The sequence below is a fragment of the Spinacia oleracea genome, chromosome 3 (genome assembly GCF_020520425.1).
Source record: "Spinacia oleracea cultivar Varoflay chromosome 3, BTI_SOV_V1, whole genome shotgun sequence".
Classification (NCBI taxonomy): Eukaryota; Viridiplantae; Streptophyta; class Magnoliopsida; order Caryophyllales; family Amaranthaceae; genus Spinacia; species Spinacia oleracea.
In genome coordinates, this window is record NC_079489.1 from 57,531,983 (window position 1) to 57,553,410 (window position 21,428).

Consider the following 21,428-nt stretch of genomic DNA (forward strand, 5'->3'; position numbering starts at 1 on the left):
AGAGTGAATGCAACGTATGTTAAAGAAATAAGTATTTGATTACAAGAGATAGAAATACATGGTTATTTCTGATATGATAGTTGAAGAAGCCATTACATAATACATATTAATAGTTAGACGAGGTTAACGTCCAACATCCCCATCCCCATCTCGTTGATTACAATAAGATTCACAGCCGACCTCACAAGTAGGTATGGTTGCACCTTCGACGCCTAGACACCTAGGCATACAATCTTTAGCACAATCAGAAATTGCTTCACTTATTTTGGGGGTACTACTCAAGATTACCAACAAAAACAAAACTATGACTTTTCTGCAATCCATTTGATGATGTTGGATTCAATACGCTGATAACCCATATAATTAATATTTATATTTATATTTATATTTATATTTATATATTATCATTCCGTGTTTTCAACGGTGTAGAGAGAAACTTGCAAGAAAATAAGCTTCTATCTTGGATTATTATTAGTATGTTTTCCTAATAACACAATACAAATTATGTGTCACATTTGCCTATTTGGGGTTATACAGATCAAATTTTAAATTTACTTAATTTTCTGTTACATACCAACACTCGTGTTTAGCCACCATTAGTTGTACACCCTTAAATTTCAGACGAGGATGAAGATATAGGTAACCTGAGGCCCATGTTTACCATTACAATTCAATGGGCTCAACGGCCAAAACCTGTGTCTGAATATTTGATGAAGAATAATATGTCCAACAATTCAACCTTCCTGTCCCTGAGAGGCCTATACATTTATTTTAGGCATTCTAAACATTTGTTTTGTCTTTTGTTTGCTGGTGATTGTCATTGATTGTTGAATTTTACAGCTACAACTTTTTCAAGGTTATATCAAGATACATGCTTCAAAATCTAAAATCCCAAAAATCAGACATATACAAGAATCTGTACAAATGAACTCTTACGCATTCAAAATCATTGTATCTCCACATCCTTCTCAATCGGATTATGGAGCTCAATGTCCGAGTTGCTTTCACTTTTACTGCGTTTAAATGATCTATCACTAAGGAATCGAACGATGCTACTTCTTGTCCTTGCAGCTGATCCAGACCCATTTCTTGAACGGTCTCTACCACTCTTTGTTGCCATATTTTCCAATAAGGATCTGGTAAGAGTTTCAAAACGGCGTCTAAAAGTTGGATATCTTGAGATTGATTTTGTGATTCCTCGAAGCCTTCAGCAGATATTAGATAAAGAGTTAGAGATGCTGAGAAAACAGTAGAGACAAACTGATAAAAAGAATCATAAACAGCATGCATAATAAGAAAAAAGAGTCTTGTTAATTAAGATATCATTTCGGAAGCACTTGATATTATATTACCTTCGTGCCAGTGCCTCAAGTTCTGCTCTTTTTACTTCATCTTCAGGGGCGTTTACTGTGCAACAACTTCGAAGTCTCTCAGGATCTCCATTCAGTAAAACTGATTTGCCGAGGTAATCTTCCAATGCCGGTGAGAGGTTTTCTGCTTTTATCTGTTCTTTCATAACCAAAAGTGGGTTGAGAAACCAATCAAAGAATGTATCTTTTGGTCTGTTCGTGCTAGTTATTTCAGTGTTATCACCTGCACAAACAACACAACACCCTCATAAATACTACTTTTTTATTTATTTTGTTTTTGGTGATGAGAGGAGTAAAGCCCCTAAACCAACACAAACAAAACACGAAAAGAAACACACTAACAAAAAGATAAAACCAAAGCTAGAATCTAAGTCCTTCTCAGTTCCCATGTTTGATTAACGTAAAGGTAAAAACAACCAAAAGCATGACTTACTTAACAACAAACCAAGAGAATTAGCTTTTGCTGACTGTATAAGCATCTGTAAGATGCAGTAAGCAGGTAAACCAATGCTAAAAACACCCTGGTTTTCTTTGCCGGACTTTGCATCTTCAATGTCCTTCACAGATATTATCCCTTCAGAAACCAGCACTTCACCATGGCGATGGCATTCTTTAAACAAGCCATCTAGTAGCTACATGAGTTGCAGCCATTTTATAAGCGTTCAATAAACTGAAACTAATCTACAAAGTCATTGCAAAGAAGAACTAATGCAATTTGTAATGCAGATAAGGTCAATAATATACCTCAATTGGCTTTAAGTCAACCATGGGACGCCTCAAAGAACCATTTTGAGAGGGCATCTTCTGGAAAGAATTGGGCTTCGAGAAAGAAGGTGTACGGGACTGAGTCTGTAATGATGCCTCCTTCTTCCGGTAAGAAGGCCTGTTGAGGGCAAACTTAAGTTAAAAATATGAAGTAAATATATTGCATACCTAATTCTTGTGAATAAAAAGATAACCAAAAGTTGACCTTGGAAAACAAGATCCCTCAGGCATGTCAAGAACATCATTGCTGTATTCGTCATAAAGGGATAGGGCAGCGACAATGTAGTGAAGCCCCATCATAAGGGAAGACTCCTGCGTTATATAAGATAGAAATAAATCTAAAAACTGTTGAGAAATAAAACAGATACAAGTTACACCAAAGATTTTTGATCAAGTACTCCAGATCGAAGTTAGATCAATTGCCTCAGAAAAAGAAAGACGGAAAACAATGGGATGGCGTTAATGAGTACAGAGATTTTGAAAACTGTTCAGACTGCTTACAGGATATACAACCATGAGAAGTGAGAAATTTATCGTAAATGCCAATGTTATATCTAAGTCCACCAAGTTTCCATGGCCTAATTCGCTAGAATGTAAAATGGATTCATCAATAACCACGCTTTTCCAAGTTATAAATCTAAAAAACAAAAAACAATAATTAAACATCAAACAGTTCGCCGTAGGTTTATCCAGTTTTTTTTATAAGGTCAAGGTGCTAAAGGAATGATGTCCTACATTCACGAGTCAAAGTAACATTTTTTAGAAGCAAAACAAAAAAAAAACAATGCTCGCTTGCAACAACATTATGGAAAGAAAAGTGTCAATAACATCTTCCAACAAAAAAAGAACTATGTAACATTCATGTCAAACTTTTGCCTCCATCAACAACAACAATCAAGGCTTTAATCCCAATGATGGGATCGGTTACATGAACTAAGATTTTATCCCATGTGATCGTCAACTATAATCCTCTCCCTCTATCAGACGAATAAAAATTAAAGAAAACGGATATACAGATCTGTCAAGGGAACTGTTATTAGGTCTGCAGCTGCTGATGCAAACGCAGATCTATGGAAAGACTTAAACCTGTCAGGTAAAATCTTGTATTCAAATATCTTCATTCAATCAACAAAAACACTAAGGGGAGGTTTGGTACTTTGGTATGGGGTATTCAGGAAAGGGAAGAGAATGAGAAGGGTTGATTCCCTTTGTTATTGTTTGTAATGTCATTTTAATCATTCCCTTTACCCCCAAACTCCTCTAAACTGATTCCCCACAGTCCCACATCCCCCGCTGTATTTGCATTCCCTTTCCAACACCAACACACCCAACAACAACAACAGTTCCCAACCAAAAAGGTCCCATCACACCACGACGCTACCATCATCAGAACTTCCCACCACCACCTTGCCGCCCTACCACCACCAGCAAGTCCCCTCTGCAACCACCGAAACACCACACCTCTCACGAAAGCCCTACCCCACTTCTCCGAAAACCCATCACCACCAAAGAAACCTCACCCCCAGCCACCTGAAACCCCACCCCCCGGCCAACTGAAACCCCAGCCCCACCCCCAAAGCAGAAGCAGCACCCATGAAACAACCCTCCATGAAACATCAGCCCAACCCACCCCTTCAAAAACCACCGCAACTAATCTGAAAACCAATCCACCCCTTCAAAAACCACACAACCTTAAAGTTCGAAAAACAAAATCAGACTGAAAATGGAGAGCACCTTATTTTTACCATCACTTATAGCTTTATAGAGTCAAATTTAACCATGAAAACTCCAAATCTGGAGTTTTTATGGTCGAATTTGACCATTAAAACCTCAAATTCAACCTTTTATATGGTGATGGTGAAACAATAAAGGAAGAAAGGGAGAATTAGGGGTAGCGGGGCAGCAACGAGGAAGAAGCGGGGATGGAAAGACGCCGACAATGTGGAGGGGGGCGGAGGAGCTGACACCATGAGAGGGGAAGAGTGTGGTGGAGCACTATCAGAGAAGGAAGATAATTTGAGTGACCAAAAACAACCAAACAACATTTTATGTCAAAGGGTTCTCCTTTCTATTCCCTCCCAATCACTTTCTTGGGTTGATTCCCTTTACCCCGTTTGAACCAAACACCCCCTTATGGACTTAAGCAAAATCAACAGTCCATTAATATAACAATTATGGGTTTAAGAAGAATGGACAGCACATTGATGAACAATATACTCAGACGCATTGTTTGTGGAAAGACTTGGATTATGATTTGCCAATAATCAGCAAGAAAACAAGTGATAATAATGCTGTTTTGTGAGCACTGTCCAAGTAAAAATCAGAAAAGATAATTTTTCAATTTCTCAATGGCCTGGATGCCGGGCGTTAGTCACATAGAAGCCAGTTACTTCTCACGGACCCCTTGCCAACTTTAACGACATATTCTTGCCTTACAGTCTTTAGAGAAGGAATTCGCAAGAAGATATTCTTGAAGAGCATAGAGTGGAGGTGAAAGCTTCTGCAATGTACAGCAGGTGGTGATTTGATTAGCAAGATTTGTGGTCATATGACTCATATAGCAGACAATGTTTAATATTTATAAGATATCCTAAGTGGCAGCCAAATTTCAAGATGATTCTAGGCAGGACAACACTAAAAATCAGCCGCGGTCCAAAGGAAAATACATTTAGGTGACAAATTAGTTGCTCATGCCAATGCTGACACGGCTTCTCTATGTTTTATCACATGTTCAAGTTACAGAGTTTACAACTTACAAAAAAAAAAAAAAAAATTAGGGAACAGTTTTAAATAAATCTTAAAAAAGTAAGAAACATAATAGTATAACAAAGCTTCTTTCCAAAAGATCCTATCCACAATTCCAACACTTCTTTAAAATAACCAAAGGACTGTAACTCTGTATATATTAGAAACTTATAATTGCGATGTCAATAACCGAGCATACAAGAGACTAACAATCAGCCTCAAAATCCTTCTCGTTTGAAATTAATTGCTGTCACATGAAGGGAACATAAATGCACTTCCTACATCTCATATTGTAAAATACACCTTCAGCGTAGCTAATAATATTCCAAACAATTAGACCCTGATAAATAAGAACAACATTGTCTGCGCAAGTACACTGGCAGAGACCCAGAGAGTACTATTCTCTAAACAATTAACCTAGTTGCAGAAAAGCTATCAAACGATCTACACAAAATCATAAGCGTAATAGGAAATTGGAAAAACAAGGAGGATAACAGCTTGAGAAATGTGAATTAATCTTATGCAGATGAAAAAACAACTAAAAGATTATAAACTAAACTAGAATAAGAGTTTCAAAAAGAACCTGATAAGCAACCACCCCTGCAAATGCCCCTAAGAAAACACTGGAAACCATGGAGCCCATCACTGCCCCAACGACAGCTAATGGCCAGAGAAGAATAGCAAGACCAGCAAAAGGGACACATATTGTCTCAAGGAAAGGACCTTCGCGTCCAATCATGTCATGTAGCAAACGGTGCCACCCCTTAAAGAGCATGAAGGGGCTTTTGAACAAGGCAAGGATTGAGATAACTGGGACATCAATCAAAAGACCAAGGACACCAGCTACAATTGCTCCAGGAAGATGAAGTATTCTGCATTTATTTACTAACATTGGTTAAAAATCATGAACGAGAAGGATTACAACGAAATAATTCAAGATATTGAACTTCACCTCTTGGAAAGAAATGTCAAGATGTAGAAAGAAAAAGAGAGCACACAAAATTCTAATAAAGCCTACTAGCACAAAGCAATTACCTGAAGGCTGTGCTGTATGCATAATTGACCAGAAAAACACTATGTAACTGTATGCTTAATTTTCTAGATATATATGCGCTTTGAATTCCACGGACAAAAATAACATTATGTAACTGGCATGACTTATTGTACAATAGCTAAGAAATTACATAATGGGTTCTAGCATTTATTCTTTCAGAAAGTACATACTCGAAGAGTATAAAACTATAAACTCTGAAATTACACATATACATTCAATTTATGAATACCGATACAAACCTAATCTCATAATACTTTGCATCTGGAGGACCACGATCTCGCAGGTCATCCATAATTGAGAAATACGAATGAAAACAAACATCTTTGAAATCTCTGATGACAGTAAAGCAACCCTGAATAGTACTCCAAGTTCCATCCTGTAAGATGGATATAAATTATAACAGAAATTACAGAACTCATTAAAATACTAGAGGATAATAAAGGGAAACTTAAGCACTGCTAGAAAATTTCTGAATACGCATTTTTCATCTTTTCAGTGGTGGATTCAGAAAAAAGAATCACTGGATTACATACATAAACACAGTGATAAAATTCGTCTTCCTTTCCTTCTCCTACAGCATCAAAAGTAGCAAATACTGGTGAAAGAAAGCCATATGCAGCACCTCCAACAATGCTTGAAACAATGCCAACCACAGGCCAGAGGATCAAAACAACAAAAATCAAAGGGCACAACACAAGCTTCAGCACAGGTCCTACTTGCTTAGCTCTGGCATGAAGGGAAAAAAAATTATGGTCAGATAGTCCACTACACAATAAAATATCACTGATAGACAGCATGGAGAGTCGAATTCAATATCTTAGAGCACCTTATAACACAATAATATGTCCAGCAAAGGTGTGCTGGCCAAAGCCCCAAGATGAGTGCACTGTTCCCCACAGTCATTAACAAGCATACCAAAGGGAAAAACAATACACCTGCAAGAAAAATTAAGCTATTAGTATTCTCAGACTCAAATCACGTATTACATTCAGGAAAACTTGTATAACTTCTACTTGCACGAATTTTGGCAATGAGTTCATTTGTTTCCACTTCAAAATCTCATTTAGATACCATGTATTATAATGCTAATAAGGAAGACTAACATAAATTATCAAAAAAACTATGATACTGCAGTGAGTCCAGTCCGCTGAAATGGGAAGTGTGAAATGGGAAGTGAGTGTGTGGTCAGAAGATATGCTTCAATTCAGTATGATGTACGGCATAAGGAAGCAAAGGGATGTGAAACAGCTAATGCTCAGAAATCATTATCATTACCCCCATTGCCTCAAAGAGGCTCCCGCAAGAAGCGAGGTAAAGGGGGATCTAATGCTCAGAAATAGAGTTAAATTAGCTTTGGGGGAAGGCGCAATAGGTACTTCTAAAACAGAAGATTACACATGTAACAGACTAGCTCAGCAGTTATGAGAAAGAATTTTGAACACCAAAGATACTACATCTAAACATACCAACACAATGGTAATAACATACTGAGGTTCTTAAAGTTGGGAATAACTAAACAACAGATATAGAAATAAGATTCAACACATCCAAATAGATAAAATCTACCTTAAACACATGATTATATTTTTACGGTAAACTATGTTACTTTGTAGAAACTAAATTTTCTTTCAACCCATTTCTACAATTTTTGATATAAGAAAGAAGAGGATATTTGTTTTTTTCCTGTATAGGTTTCACGAAAAGTAAGAATGTGAACATAATTGGTCAAAGATCGTGCGAGAAGAGTATGACAAAACAATTTTTACTATGTAACAAGATTTTAACACAAGTAAATTCCATAGATGTTCATTTTATGAAAATTATTTTTTGGGTTTTTTATTAGTTGCCGATTTTGTTGAATTAAAGATGTCAAAAAACCCAAAAAAATTATATTACATAAAACAATGGTCATCATTATCATTACCCCATTGCCTCCAGCAAGAAGCGGGGGGGGGGGGGGGGGGGGGGGGGGGGGTCGGACGTACGCAACCTTACCCCTACCCCTGCAACATAAAACAATGGTGGCGACTTAAATATATGAAATATTAAAAGAAGAAAACGAAAAGTACTTTGTATTATTAGGGAAAGAATATAAAAATCAAACACTAAGGTAGCACGGAAAATGATAATGAGAAGGTTCAATCCCATGTACCTGAGTATAACCACTGAGACATAATGCTTTATGTTTATATATCTGCGTCATTTTGTATTAATAGAAAATAACTGGATGCGAATTATTTAAGGGCCCCTTCCGCCTTGGGCCCTAGGCCGTCGCACCCCTCGCCTATGCTCAGGGCCTGGCCTGGACTTCAATTGAGCATAGTATCCTGACAAGTTGCTGGCTTGGCTACAAAACTCCTATGCACCAAGGAGCATGAAGAATTAATTCTAAGCTTCCAGGTAACCATCATCTACTGCTTCACGATAAAAAAATCAATTTGCTGGCAAAAGAGGTAAAGTACAACGACTTATAGTGGCTCTAGGTGGCCTCTGCATCCTCATGGTTATTAAACTGTGAAAGCTGGTTATAATTGGCTTAAAGTTTTAAAGAGTCTGGACTAAAGGTTCCAAGCATGGTTTCATTAGCTAGCTTGCTAAGCTGGGAAATGTCTCCGTGATGCAAAGCTTTAAAGGCTGTGATGATGTGAAGTGCCTTTTCTGTGCCTATCCAGTATCCACCTGAGACCCTCTTTCATTTATTTTACAAACGTTGTTATAGTAAAAATAACTTTTTACTACTATCGAAAACCGGTTGCAGGTATGTTTTCTCAATCATGACTTGCATCAGTTTTGGAATTGGGCAAACAAAACAGATGGTAAGTGCCGAAGATTAAACCCAAGGTGATATTTGATGCAGTTTCTTCCTGCGTATTATCTGAATTGGAAAAGCAGGAATTAAACATTCTGGAATTCTAAAATGCCATGGTGCGTGTGTTTCTGTTTACTTTGGATCAAGTTATCAAAAGGGTGAATCAACTTATGCCTAGGAAACATTCTGTTTGCATAATTAGTGGCTTACTGTAAAGTTTAGCTTGCGTAGTCAGTTTCATGTGTTTTGAGTTGCAATTTCACTCAGGTTGTTTTGGCTGTGAGTGTGTTGTCTTGTTCTGTTTTGGTGGCCTGTTGGCTGCCGTTGCCAGAGCGTTTATTATACTGTACTACTAGTTAGGCTTTCCTCAGAAAGGCGGCTTTGTTTTCATCCCTAGCAAAGTGCTACTTACTTTGTAACTAGTAAGAGACCGTCCCTCCTGTTAAGGTCCTTCCCCCATAAAGTGGTTTTTTGTCAGGCAGGCCTTTCCTCTTAGTTTCACTGATAAAAGGCATCTGTTATCAAAAACAATATATAGTCCAACTTGCATAAAACAATACTTTATGATCGAACTTTCGTAATTCATTGTGAAGAACTATGTCAAGCCTAATACGCAATGAACTTAACTACCCTTGTCGGTAAATTAAATTCCTGTAAGATCCATACTATAAAAGCCAAGTCTAGAAAAGAGTCAAAGAACGACAAAGACATGCAACCCCAACTATGTCAACAAGTAGAGGAAACCCTAAATAGAGGGGGGGGGGGGGGAGGGGGGGAATCACTACAAATGATTTCCTATACTCCCTCCGTTTCGAAATAATGGGACGGTTTCCTTAAATGAGAGACAATGTGCTGTATTCTATTTTTGGTAGATGACTCACCATATTTAGTCCATTCACACTATTCTTTTTCCTACTTTACTTACAACATTCCACCCAATCTATGTTTATATTCTCTTTTTACTCACAGCTAACTTATTTTTTTTATTCTTCTTTCTGACACCACTCCATTCAACCTAATTTTTTATTATTCTTTTCTTACAACATTCCACTTTTCCCATACTTATTTCTTACTTTACAATCATTTATCTTGTTTGTTGTAAAATGTGTATGTGTCCCCATTATTTCGAAACGGAGGGAGCGCAACTCAAGCTATCTAGTTTAACTCGTGAAACCGCAATGTGTCCAATACAAACCACATTTACAATTAGGCAATACTATATCATGTAACCATACAACTTGAGTATATTGCGATAACTTGAACAACACTATTTCAGGAAGCATACCTAAAAGTCCGTCCCATCCATTTGTGCACAGTCACATGGCCTGAACCACGACATGTATTAACACTTTTCAACTGACACAACACTTACATTAAGCCTACATTGTCTTCTTATATCAATCACAGCTTCCCAATCAATTAGGATAACAACATTTTCTAGAATCTAAAACACTACGTTCCAGGATATAGGATTCTTCCACTTCACTTGTTAAAGAACAAAAAATATATATATAACTCAAAGCAGCTATGAAACTGCAATGGCAGCAAAGATGAGACAAGAAAACCTCACACAATTACCAATAGCTCATGCCAATCTGCAAAGGTCGTGACTATTATATATGAACCAGTAAGTTTTTGTAGATACAGGACAGCAACACCCATTCTTGGATTCTCGACTCAATCACTCCAAACTATCCCCTAATAAAACTGTACAACACAACTGCACTTATATCCTGTCAATATGTAATATCAAATCCAAGCATTTTTGTAGAGAAAAGAGGTGAACAGAGGGAAAGAGTGAGTTTCCATTTTTTTTCAAAATCTTTCCAACAATTGAGGGAATTGACTTATAAAAAAGGAAAGGAAAATTGATCCCTCCAACTCCCTTTTCCCTTCTCCTATGTCTTATTCATACAACGGAAAATGTATCTCTCACTTCCCTTCCCTCCCTTTCTCTCCAAATTTTCTTATCCAAACGTAGTGTACACATGTTTGAGATCCATCCAATTCCCTCGTTCAATATTTTAATTCTAACAACGGGGAAAGTGGAATTCATATGATTAATTGCATGTGACCATATGGCTATACCACGAGAATGGTAATTTACTTCAAAAGATAATTATAGTAATCGTAATCCTTTCTTCCCAAATACAATAACTGTATACTTGAACCTCAAGATACCGCAAAATCTAATGAAAATGAAGTAATTTAATATCAAAATGTTACTCATGGAGGTCTTGCCCCAGAGTTTAACAATGAAGGCCTTATGTATGATAGGTCTCAGGTTCGAATTCCCTTCCTCGCTTAATTTGTATTGCCCTTGTACTCATTCGCACCAAAAAAAACAAACACCAATTTCATCAATCTTCAATATTCAATAACACAAAGCGTAAACTCCCAAAGGCATTCGACAACTACTACAAAAAAAGGACATTAAACAACCATTAAACTCTTACTCACAGGACCTTAAACCTGTAAAATCAACGCCAACAAACGCAGTATGTAACTGAAATAAAAGCACAAAAATTACAACTACCCAAAAACCAATCAAATAATTGAAACTCCATTAACATATACTTGGTAGAAAAGAAGAATAAGAAAAAACGATGACTGACCTTTGATTGTTCCCAGAAGAAGAAGACCAATAAAATATGGCAAAAAGCGAAAAAACTGCAAAAGAGAAGCCAAAACCCCGGTTGGAGGCTCCATTATTGCGCAATTTTTTGGGGTTTAGATGTTAGATCGATCTCAAAACACTACTAATTGTTGGTATTTTGCTTTTTAGTAACCTCATTTTTTTTTAGTGTTCTTCCTCGGAAAATCCACTTTAGTGAGTGTTGTTTACTTGTGTCTGCTGCGCCAAGTGAGGTGGTGTTGATATTGGACGATTGGTGATGCTAACGGTTGGCAATTATTATAAATAATAGATAAAGCAGTTGCCATATTTTAAGCAAGGAATATTAACTGATCTTGGTTTTCACTTTTCAGAATTCAACTGCTTTTACCTTTTCAACAAAAACACACCCTTACGCCTCCTTTGTTATCGTTTTTTTATTTTTCAGAAAATGAAAAACAAAAAAGTAATTAGAATCAATACGATTATTATATGAGGTTACTTTTAAGTTCATAAACTTAAACACACATGAACACAAAAGAAAAACTATATTTAACATAAATTTGAAAGAAAATAATCTTACAGTATGTTTAATTTCGAACAATCTAATTCTAATTGGATATTGGATATTGGATATTGGATATTGGTTCAAAAATACTTCATTCGTCAACTTGCAACAAGATCGACATACCTAAATGCAATTGATATTCTTTGGAAATTGAATTAGTTAAACCTAGAATTAGACGCAATGTTATGAATTTCAGTATCATAGCATAACGCAATGATGTTAATGAAATTTTAAGTTGTTGGGAGTTAATGGTTATCGTTGGAAGTTGGATAGATCTGTTAAAGGAGGTGTTTTTTTAATAACAAGATCTTGTAACAACAGTTGTTTGGCACTCATAATAAGGCACCCTAGTGTAGAGTTGTTAGCAACAACAGAGATCCTCCAAGGAGAATAATTTTCAAACGTCCACCGACACGTTCAGATCTGTCTTGATTCCTTTAGTTTAGAACTTCCAAAAGGCATTTTGGCTTTTGGGAAAGTTTCACTTTTGGAGGCACACAAAGAATTAGGGTTCTTGTGTATGTTCTAGGGTTTGATCAAGAGTGTAGTGTATGGAAAACGATTGATTAAGGTTAATAAAATAACCCTTGGCTTTTAATTGTGCCAACCGACCAAAGGCTTGACGTCTTGTGGTCGGCCAACACAACAGCCTACAAGCACACACCCAGCGCTGGGCCTTGGGTCGCGCCTAAGCCAGCGGCAGGTGCTGCTGCTATGCTTCCAGCCCACGCACAGTAGCCACGCAGCGAGGCTATGGGCCACACGCTGCTACACGGTTGTGCACGTTGTTGTCCACCCATGGGCATTGCGCTTGCGCGCTTCAGCTCGTGAGCTTGGCAGCTTCTCGTATGCTTCCTTACGACCTTGCGTCCATAATTAATTGTATATCACTTAACGATCCAATGTCGTATGATACGATTATTTGTACGACCCAACCTACGAATATACGCAATACGATATACAATTACCATCTAACGACTTATCGTATATTTATGTTCTCCGAACCAAATTCCCGATTAAATGAATTTTCGATTCATTTTATCTGGCGCTCTGTTATATGTCATTGGTGTGACCTTGTAGCTAGGTTCAGTCCAGAGTGAGATGTGAGTCTAATAACGATTAGAACTCACTGATCGGATACGTTGTTGCATCTAGCTGTTCCGATTAATTGATCTCACTGAACTAATTATTATGTAATTAATTTGAGCCTTGGTATTAGACTAATGCACCTTGGGTGAAGGAAACATTTCCTTTAGTCTCCCACTTGTCCTTTAGACAAGTGTGCATTCACATTCCTTTTTTTTTTAGTGTTGTTGAACATAAGGTAAGATCCAAGCCATTTATCCTTATTAGGTCCAGAAGTGTTTCTCAGATTATTGAGTTCAACTGTTAAACATTTAGAGAAGGTTAAGCCTCAACCATTTTGAGCACGACCCAATAGTAGAAAAAACCCCTGTTGCAGGGGGCTTTTAGACCCTTGTTGCAGCGTACATCGAATGATGCGACTGTGGGGGGGGGGGGGGGGTAGCAACAAGTCTGTACAATGTTCGCTGAAAAAAGTACTTTGTTGCAGCGAACATATATGTGTAAGATGCAACAAGTATGTGAAAATATGATAAATTAAGATTTGTTGCAGCGAACATATACGTGTAAGATGCAACAAGTATGTGAAAATATGATAAATTAAGACTTGTTGCAGCGAACATATTGATATTCGCTGCAACAATTTGTACACTGCAACAAGGGTCTAAATGTAGGGGAATATAGTTAAACATAATAACATGTGCGGAAACAATCCCTAAAGCCAAGAAACATGTATAAAGCACAGATTAAGCAAACTTACATTCGAAGCGTATTTTCCCTAGTAATCTGTCAACGAACATGAACTTAGAACTCCCTGTCGTTCCTCTACTTGGTTCACCGACACGATCAGATCCATCTTGATCACCGTAGCTTAGACAATCAGTCAAGAGTTTTTGCTTTTGGGAAGAACAGTTTTCACAGAGAGAGAAAAATGAAGAACGTAATTTCTGAATTAGGTTTAGGGTTAGAAAACTGTGTGTAATGAGTTGTGTGTAAAAAAACAATAAGTTAATTGTATTAAATGATGTAACCGGCCAAGACCAAGAGGCCTTGACCGGCCACACCAAAACACATGGACACCCGCCCATAGCCCAAGGCCCAGCCACGCTGCAGGCCGAAGCCAACAACGCGCGCAGCCGAGCAGCTGGGCCATGGGCCTACTCGCTCGTCGTTGCTATGCTGTTGCGTGCTCGTGCCACACGCGGGCTGGCTTCTCGCCTTTGCTCGCGAGTCTTGCTGGCTCGTTGGGCCTTGCACGCTTGTGTGCTCGGCTCGACGGGCCGACAGCTCCGGTGCCCTTCTTATTCGCGACTAATACCTTTCGGATATTATTTATCGTTTCGTATACGATGAATCACCGTCGTACGATACGATTTATTCGTTTCGCCCAGCTTACGAATATTCGCGATACGATATGCGATTCTGATGCAAGGTCGTATCGTATAATACGTTTTCCAAAACTAATTCCCGAAAAGCCATTAAATGAATTTCCGATTCATTTAATCCGGTGACTGTTACGTGCCATTGGTGTGACCTTGTAGGTTCAGTCAAGAGTAAGTTGTGAGCTTAATATTCATTAGAACTCACTGATCGGAAGAATTGCTTCAGCTAGCTGTTCCGATCACTTGATCTCACTGAATTAATTGTTCGCAATTAATCTAAAACTTGGTATTAGACTTAATGCACCTTGGGTGAAGGACATATTTCCTTCAGTCTCCCACTTGTCATTCAGACAAGTGTGCATTCACATTCCTTTGTCGCTTAGTGTTACTTACTGAACATAAGGTAAGATCCAAGCCATCCTTATTAGGTCCAGAAGTGTTTCTCGGATTACAGAGCTCAACTGTTAAACTTTTATAGAAGGTTAAGCCTTAACCATTCTGAGCACGACCATGCATTTTACAGTATCTAACTCTCCGAGATGCCTTGTTACACAACAACACCATATCCTATCAAATATAGGAGGACAATCCATTCTTGCAATCTATGAACACTCAGTTTGATTCATAGTACGCCCAATAACTGCTTTTATAGCCTCCTTTTACGGTGCGACGTTTAGCTAGCATCAAAGCGAACTAATTCTCAAACGAGCAGACACAATCGCTCATGTTCTGAGGAACGGTTCTAATCACCATTAATGAGAACTACTTATGACATGACTTTAATCTCTTTAAGTGTTCTCATGGTCAATCCGATACAAGATCCAATAAGTATCTATGCAAAAGATTTTGACATCCAGTCAACCTAGTTCAAGAAACGGAACCACAAATCTACTTGCAATCTAATCTTCATTAGTCATTGGTCGTCCACCTTTCAATGACCTGGATTAGGGATCCTTTGTGACTTCAATATTCAAGTTCACTTATGGGTGTTTCTTTGTCGAAGAATCAATCTTGACATCCCATTTGAATGTTTTGAATCACATGGACTTATCATTTAATACTAAACCAAGATTAAATGATCTAAAAAATATAATTTCATAAATGATAAATGTTTAAACCAAATGCTTACCAATTTCTGGGCCTCTAACCCAAAATCAAGCTTTTAATGTTTTACAGATATAGGCCTTTCACCCAATACTTAAAACATTCATGGAACTCAAACTTGATTCCATATATGCATATAAATGTTGTGTCTCATTCAATGCAGAGGTTTAGTTTATCATACTTTGCTATTCTTAGCATCTTTTCTATCGAAATCCTTTCGATGTAAGATGAAAAGATCTTTGAATATGTTTATAGAATTATCTAGTCTTTCATTGCTGTTTAGAATGATAATCATATCTAAAATAGAAAATCATCCAAGTAGCAGACTTGTGATCAACCTGAGTTCATTGAAGAACTCCCACTAGAAACAATTCCCTTTCATTGCTTCTTAGGCAATAATGAATTCATTTCAATTATGTAGAATTGCAAATGATGCCATCCTTTTGGAATACTCCAACCAATTCACAGAGATGTGGGAGATACATCTTTCAACTGAGAAATTTGGAAACTAATAATTGATTCAGTTTCTCATGCATCACATATGGTTTAGAACCTATGTTACCACCTTTTAATCACGGCGCCTAATTGCCCGTGTATGTTTGTGGTTTGCCTAACAACAAGATTCAACTTTTTCTTAGGCAAATGCATGTAGCATCAAAACTTTAGTTCATCTTCACTTCCTCTTATCAAGTGCTCATCCTACATGTCCAAATGTATTGGATGTTCTTGATATTATTCTAATGATCCTTGATTTAGATCAATAGATATTGGTATAAACCCGTCACGATCCAATGTTCACGACTTATCTTGGCGATCTTGAAGGAAATAATGCCCTTGGTCCAAGTATGCATTCTATGTTAAGTCTAATAAATGCGGTTCAGTATTAATTAACAAGTTAATAATTCAGTGAGATCAAGTGAGCTGAATGCCTAGCTAGAGGCCGCTTCAGTTCAAGTGGAATTAATGATATTAATCCACAGCTTACTCTTGACTGAACCCGTAGGGTCACACAAATAGTACGTAAACGGATCAAGTATTTAATGGCATTAAATACTCCATCTATGAATATTCGGAACCGACGGATCTTGGTTTCAGTGGGAGCTAAGATCGTCACAGGCAAGAAATGAATACTCCGGAAACGATGATATTGCCGGAAACGGAAATATGGATCGTATCGGAAATATGAATATTATCCAAGTCGTAGATGTTGCCGGAAACGGAAACATGGTACGTATCGGAAAATATTATTGGAAATGGAAATATTACCAGAATCGGAAATATTGCCGGAAACGGAAATATTGTCAGAATCGGAAATATTACCGGAATCGGAAAATAATTCCGGAAACGGAAATATTAAATATTTGTTCGAAACGGAAATTAATTCCGGAATCGGAAATATTAAATATTGTTCGTATCGGAAATAAATTCCGGAACTGGAAATTTAATCGGAAGCGTATCGTACGAATTAGCATCGGACGAGGCCTGCCGGACGAAGGCCCAGCACGAAGCCGGGCCATCGCCCAGCAAGCACGCGCGCAGCCAAGGCAACGCCCAGGCCTACCGCAAGGCAGGCCCAGCGCGCGCCAAGGCCACGGATGCGTGGGCCGCGCTGCGTGGGCTGCTGCTCGCACGCGCATGGGCAGCCCTTGTGGCTGCCGTGTGTGTGTGAGTTTGTGCTCATGCGTGATTCCTAAATCTACAAGAGTCAGTGTATGATTAAATTTCTATTCCTAATTGCATAAATTAATTAAATAGAATTCATGTAGGATTCTAATTTCAATTAATTCGTATCCTACTAGGATTACGATTCCTTTTCCATAACTCTATAAATAAAGGCCTAGGGGTCATTATTTATACAACAAGTTTTAAGTATTCAAAACTAAGATTTTTAAGCAGAAAAATCAGCCAATATTCTTGCCTACCTAACCGAAAATATTAGAACCTTAAGGGCGATTCTAGTTGGTCAATCTTAAGGCGGATCCGGACGTGCTGTGGACTATCTACGGAGGGACGACACTTGGAGTCCTAAAGACTTGTTCTTGTTCGGTTCGGGCGCAGCTAGGGAAGGCACGCAACAAAGAGTATGCATCTAAACTATGCTAAATGATTATGTGTAAATAATATGTTTCCTGGCTTTATGGTTTTTCCGCATGATTTATGAACTGTCATATGAATCATAACCTAACAGTGGTATCACGAGCCCCTTATTATTTTCATAATCTAAATTGCATGAACATGGTTAAATATTACAAATTTGCAAGAATTAAAAGGGGTGATTAATTTTCGTAATTGTTAATTAATTGCAAATTGCGTTTATTTAATTATACGTACGCAGTTTTTCGGCAGTTTCTTCGTTACTCATCCAAATCGAGTGATTTTTGTGTCAATTCCGCATGTAAAAGGCATTCTAAAATTTTGACAAAAATAGTTTTTTTCTGCCGAACCCAGAATTCTCAAATTCGAAGCCTAACTATGACTTTTCGAAGGTTTTAGTTTTTCGAATGCAAAATTTCGTAAATTTAAGATGTTAAATTAAATATTTGCGATTCTTGTTGATAAATCTTGAATTTTTGATTGACCTACTGCATATGTTTAACAAGTTTGAATGCCTAGTCTTGTTAATTATGCAATCTAATTTGTAATTATAATTAATTTGTTGAAAATTAGAATAATTTAGAATTAATTTGATTTTCATAATTAATTGTAATTTAATTAGAAACCTATGATTAAAAACCACCATAAAAATTGTAAATTTACGATAAATTTTAAATTTTTATGACCTAGACTTGAATCCATAACAATCGGAAATCAATTGGATAATAAATTTTCGATTTTTCGCCCTAAAATTATGAAATTAATATTATTTATTAATTTGTCATTAATTTTAAATATAAATTTTAAATTTTTATGCGATTCGTTCATAAAACTTGCACGCACGAAGCAATGGACGCTTCGTGTTACCCTTAAGGGGTGTTGTATAATGCGGGCATGCGACGACGAGCAAGGGAGCTCGTCGCCCGTGCGGCACGAATGCAATGAGCAAGGGCGTAGTGCACGAGCACAAGGCAGCAGCCCTGCCTTGTGTCGTGTGCCACGAGCAATGAACGAATGGGCATGGGCGAAGGGCGAGCCAAGGCAGTCGCGTGTGGGCAGCAAGCGAGCTGCGCCACAACGCGCGCTGCCTCGCACAAGGGCGCGCAGCCTCGCGCGCAGCGAGCGCAAGCTCGCGTGCCACGAGCGCTGCGCCCAGCATTACTCGCGCGCACAGCGCGCGATGTCGCCCGCCCAGCGAGCGATGTCGCGCCCCAGCGAGCGATGGCTCGCGCGCGCAGCGAGCGATGTCGCGCGCCCAGCGAGCGATGTCGCGCGCGCAGCGAGCGATGGCTCGCGCGCCCAGCGAGCGATGTCGCGCGCCCAGCGAGCGATGTCGCGCGCACGCACTGCGAGCGATAGCTCGCGTGCGATGAGCGCTGGCGCGCGCAGCGAGCATCAGTGCGTGCGGAGGCTTGCGATAGGGAAGCAGCAGCTATGCGACGAGCGCATGGGCTGCGCGCACATGGCCAGCAATGGCTGTGTGCGTACGGCCCATGGGCGTGCAACGCGTAGGGTGTTTGCGTTACGATTAGATCGTTTTGAATGTTTAATTTGAAAATTTCAGTTCACGTAATTTTAATTAATTTTAAAATTAATAATTTGAATTATTTTCTTGGATTTTAATTTTGAATATTATAATTATAATAAATGTTATTTATTCTAATTATTTTACTAAAATTAAAATCATGAATTAATTTAAATACGACTGAAATTGAATTAAATTTTTGGATTCAATTATAAATTGATATGAGCTTTAAATTTTAATTAAATTTGTATGTTTCCGGTTAGACTAGAAATACATTTTTATGTTTAAAATTGGTAAAGCATATGAATTTATTGGTTTAAGTGGGAGCGCTTTTTAGTCATAAACTCTTGATTAGGTCTACAAATACTTAAGGTTAAAACAACTTGATTAGAATTAATAAGGACTGAATAATTGGTAGATTATTGGTGCCCTTGATTAATTGCTGCAAATGTTTACGTGATGCATAATGTGTTTTACTAACCAGCTATGTGGGCCATTCATGATAATGAATGGGTGAATGGTATATATTGTATATGTACTGTTTTGCAGGTTATGAAGTGACTAGTATGGCCCAAATAGGATAGAAAATATGGTCTGCGTACCATTAATTTGAATGTAATTGGTCTAAAGTACCAAAGTTATTTTTCAATTCAAATATGGTCTGCGAACCATCAAATAGTTGTAATTAGTTATAGCTTATCCTATTTGAAGAAAATGGTGCCTCCCACGGAGATTTTCAAGACGGACTTTGAAGTCAAAGCTTCAAGATGAAGTCGGGCCATACTAGATCACAAATATCTTATGCATGTTTTAAGTTATTTATTGTTTTAAATATGTCTTAAAATGCATGAGATCAAAAGCTTGATTATGTTGCATGATTAAGGATTTTAGTTCACTTAAAATCTAACCAACATAGTAAGAGCCTTAAGTTCCAAACTTAAAAATTGAGTTAAAAGGTGCCATGCCAAAATATACACTTGCTTGGATATCCTTTACATCAATCTAGTAATAGTTTTCGCTCAGCGAGGTGTTACTTATTGGTCCTAAAGGGGCAAGGTACACAAATAATTGTGAGTACATGTTAGTTTTGGTGAAACTCAACGATATAAGTAAGGAGTCCTTTTATGTCGTGGCAAAATCGATAGGTTTACCTAATAAGTTCTTAGACGTACCTATCAACCAAGAATAGTTTCTAGACTATTGGCAAAAGGCTTTTGCTTACCTAAGATGTTTTAGGATTAAGTCGACAAACTGTGCTTAGTTCTTCAATGATTTTAGGGTCTTGGAATCATTTTATTCACACCTGCCGGAACAATAAAATCGAATAAAATGCTAATAACTTGTTTGAATTGCATGGTTGCTTTAATTTCAAGTTATTATTCATGATAAATGTTTAGACTTTGCATGCTTCAATGTATGTTTTAATTATTGTTTATAATTAAATATCTTGCACTGCAATAAATCCTTTTAGAAAGGTAACAGTAAATTTCCTCGATTGGTAGTGAATCCAAGAACGATTCACGGAAAAGAGAGAAAGTGAGCAATTTAAAATGTACGTTTCTTTTAGCGACTTTTATGGTTGTTTTCGAATATCAAAGTCGAATGGCAAACCGATTGGTGCTTGTGAATTCAAAATACAATGTAGTTTTGAGATCATAAAGCATTGAGTTTAATACGCTCAGCTTTACCAATGATTAACAACCTAATATCTTTGTCCATTTAATTCTCGAATGAGTCTAGTCCCTAGACATTCGAATAGATCGATGCTTAGAGAACTTTAGAAGCTTCTGGTAAGATCATCTAGTTGAAACTTAATATTCAACATAAATTAAATGTAAAGAACCTTGTTGGTGACATTGGACATGTCTAACAAAGTATAAAAGTCAACACTAAAGAATTCAATTCTTAAGACTATAAGAAAGGGTACAAGAAATAGGAAAACGAGGAACAAATGAAAGGAATTTACGATTCCGTTTCTACCTATAAGTTTATGTTTAAAGAGAAGTGACCTAGCATTCAAACTTCCTTGGTATCATATACCGCTTGAGATTCTTACTTCGGTAATAACTCAAACAATGGAAGCTAGGATACACTAATGACCTACAAGTGGGAAATGAAGCATGGCAATGCTACATTAATTGTAGGGTCATCTAAGTTTGTTTTAAGTCCTTTCAAAGGCTGGAACTTAATGGCTATTTTGTTCCATAATCAGCATACCTAAATTTTCTGCTTCAAACACAGAAAGACTCACATTCAAGAAAAACAAAAACAGTTTATTTGTTTATTTGAATGAAATGGTCAATTACAGGTTGAGT

The 21,428-nt window shown here is 37.6% G+C and overlaps 1 protein-coding gene across 3 annotated transcripts; it reads right to left on the minus strand.

Moving 5' to 3' along the window:
• Positions 1 to 636: 636 nt before the first annotated feature.
• Positions 637 to 11,647, minus strand: LOC110783839 (uncharacterized membrane protein At3g27390). Of its 3 annotated transcripts, XM_056840342.1 has the most exons (12): positions 11,359 to 11,647; positions 8,087 to 8,292; positions 6,761 to 6,869; positions 6,468 to 6,660; positions 6,174 to 6,310; positions 5,464 to 5,752; positions 4,567 to 4,635; positions 2,341 to 2,447; positions 2,115 to 2,253; positions 1,804 to 2,002; positions 1,353 to 1,593; positions 637 to 1,205 (listed from the first exon to the last, which is right to left on the minus strand). In XM_056840342.1, the coding sequence occupies exons 2-12, from the start codon at positions 8,106 to 8,108 to the stop codon at positions 947 to 949; spliced, it is 1,764 nt and encodes a 587-aa protein (XP_056696320.1). In that variant the 5' UTR covers positions 8,109 to 8,292; positions 11,359 to 11,647; the 3' UTR covers positions 637 to 946. The 3 variants fall into 3 exon arrangements, with proteins under 3 accessions (XP_056696320.1, XP_056696319.1, XP_021843916.2); XM_056840341.1 differs by lacking the exon at positions 8,087 to 8,292 and having other exon boundaries at positions 11,359 to 11,646; XM_021988224.2 differs by lacking the exons at positions 4,567 to 4,635; positions 8,087 to 8,292 and having other exon boundaries at positions 11,359 to 11,646.
• Positions 11,648 to 21,428: the final 9,781 nt, after the last annotated feature.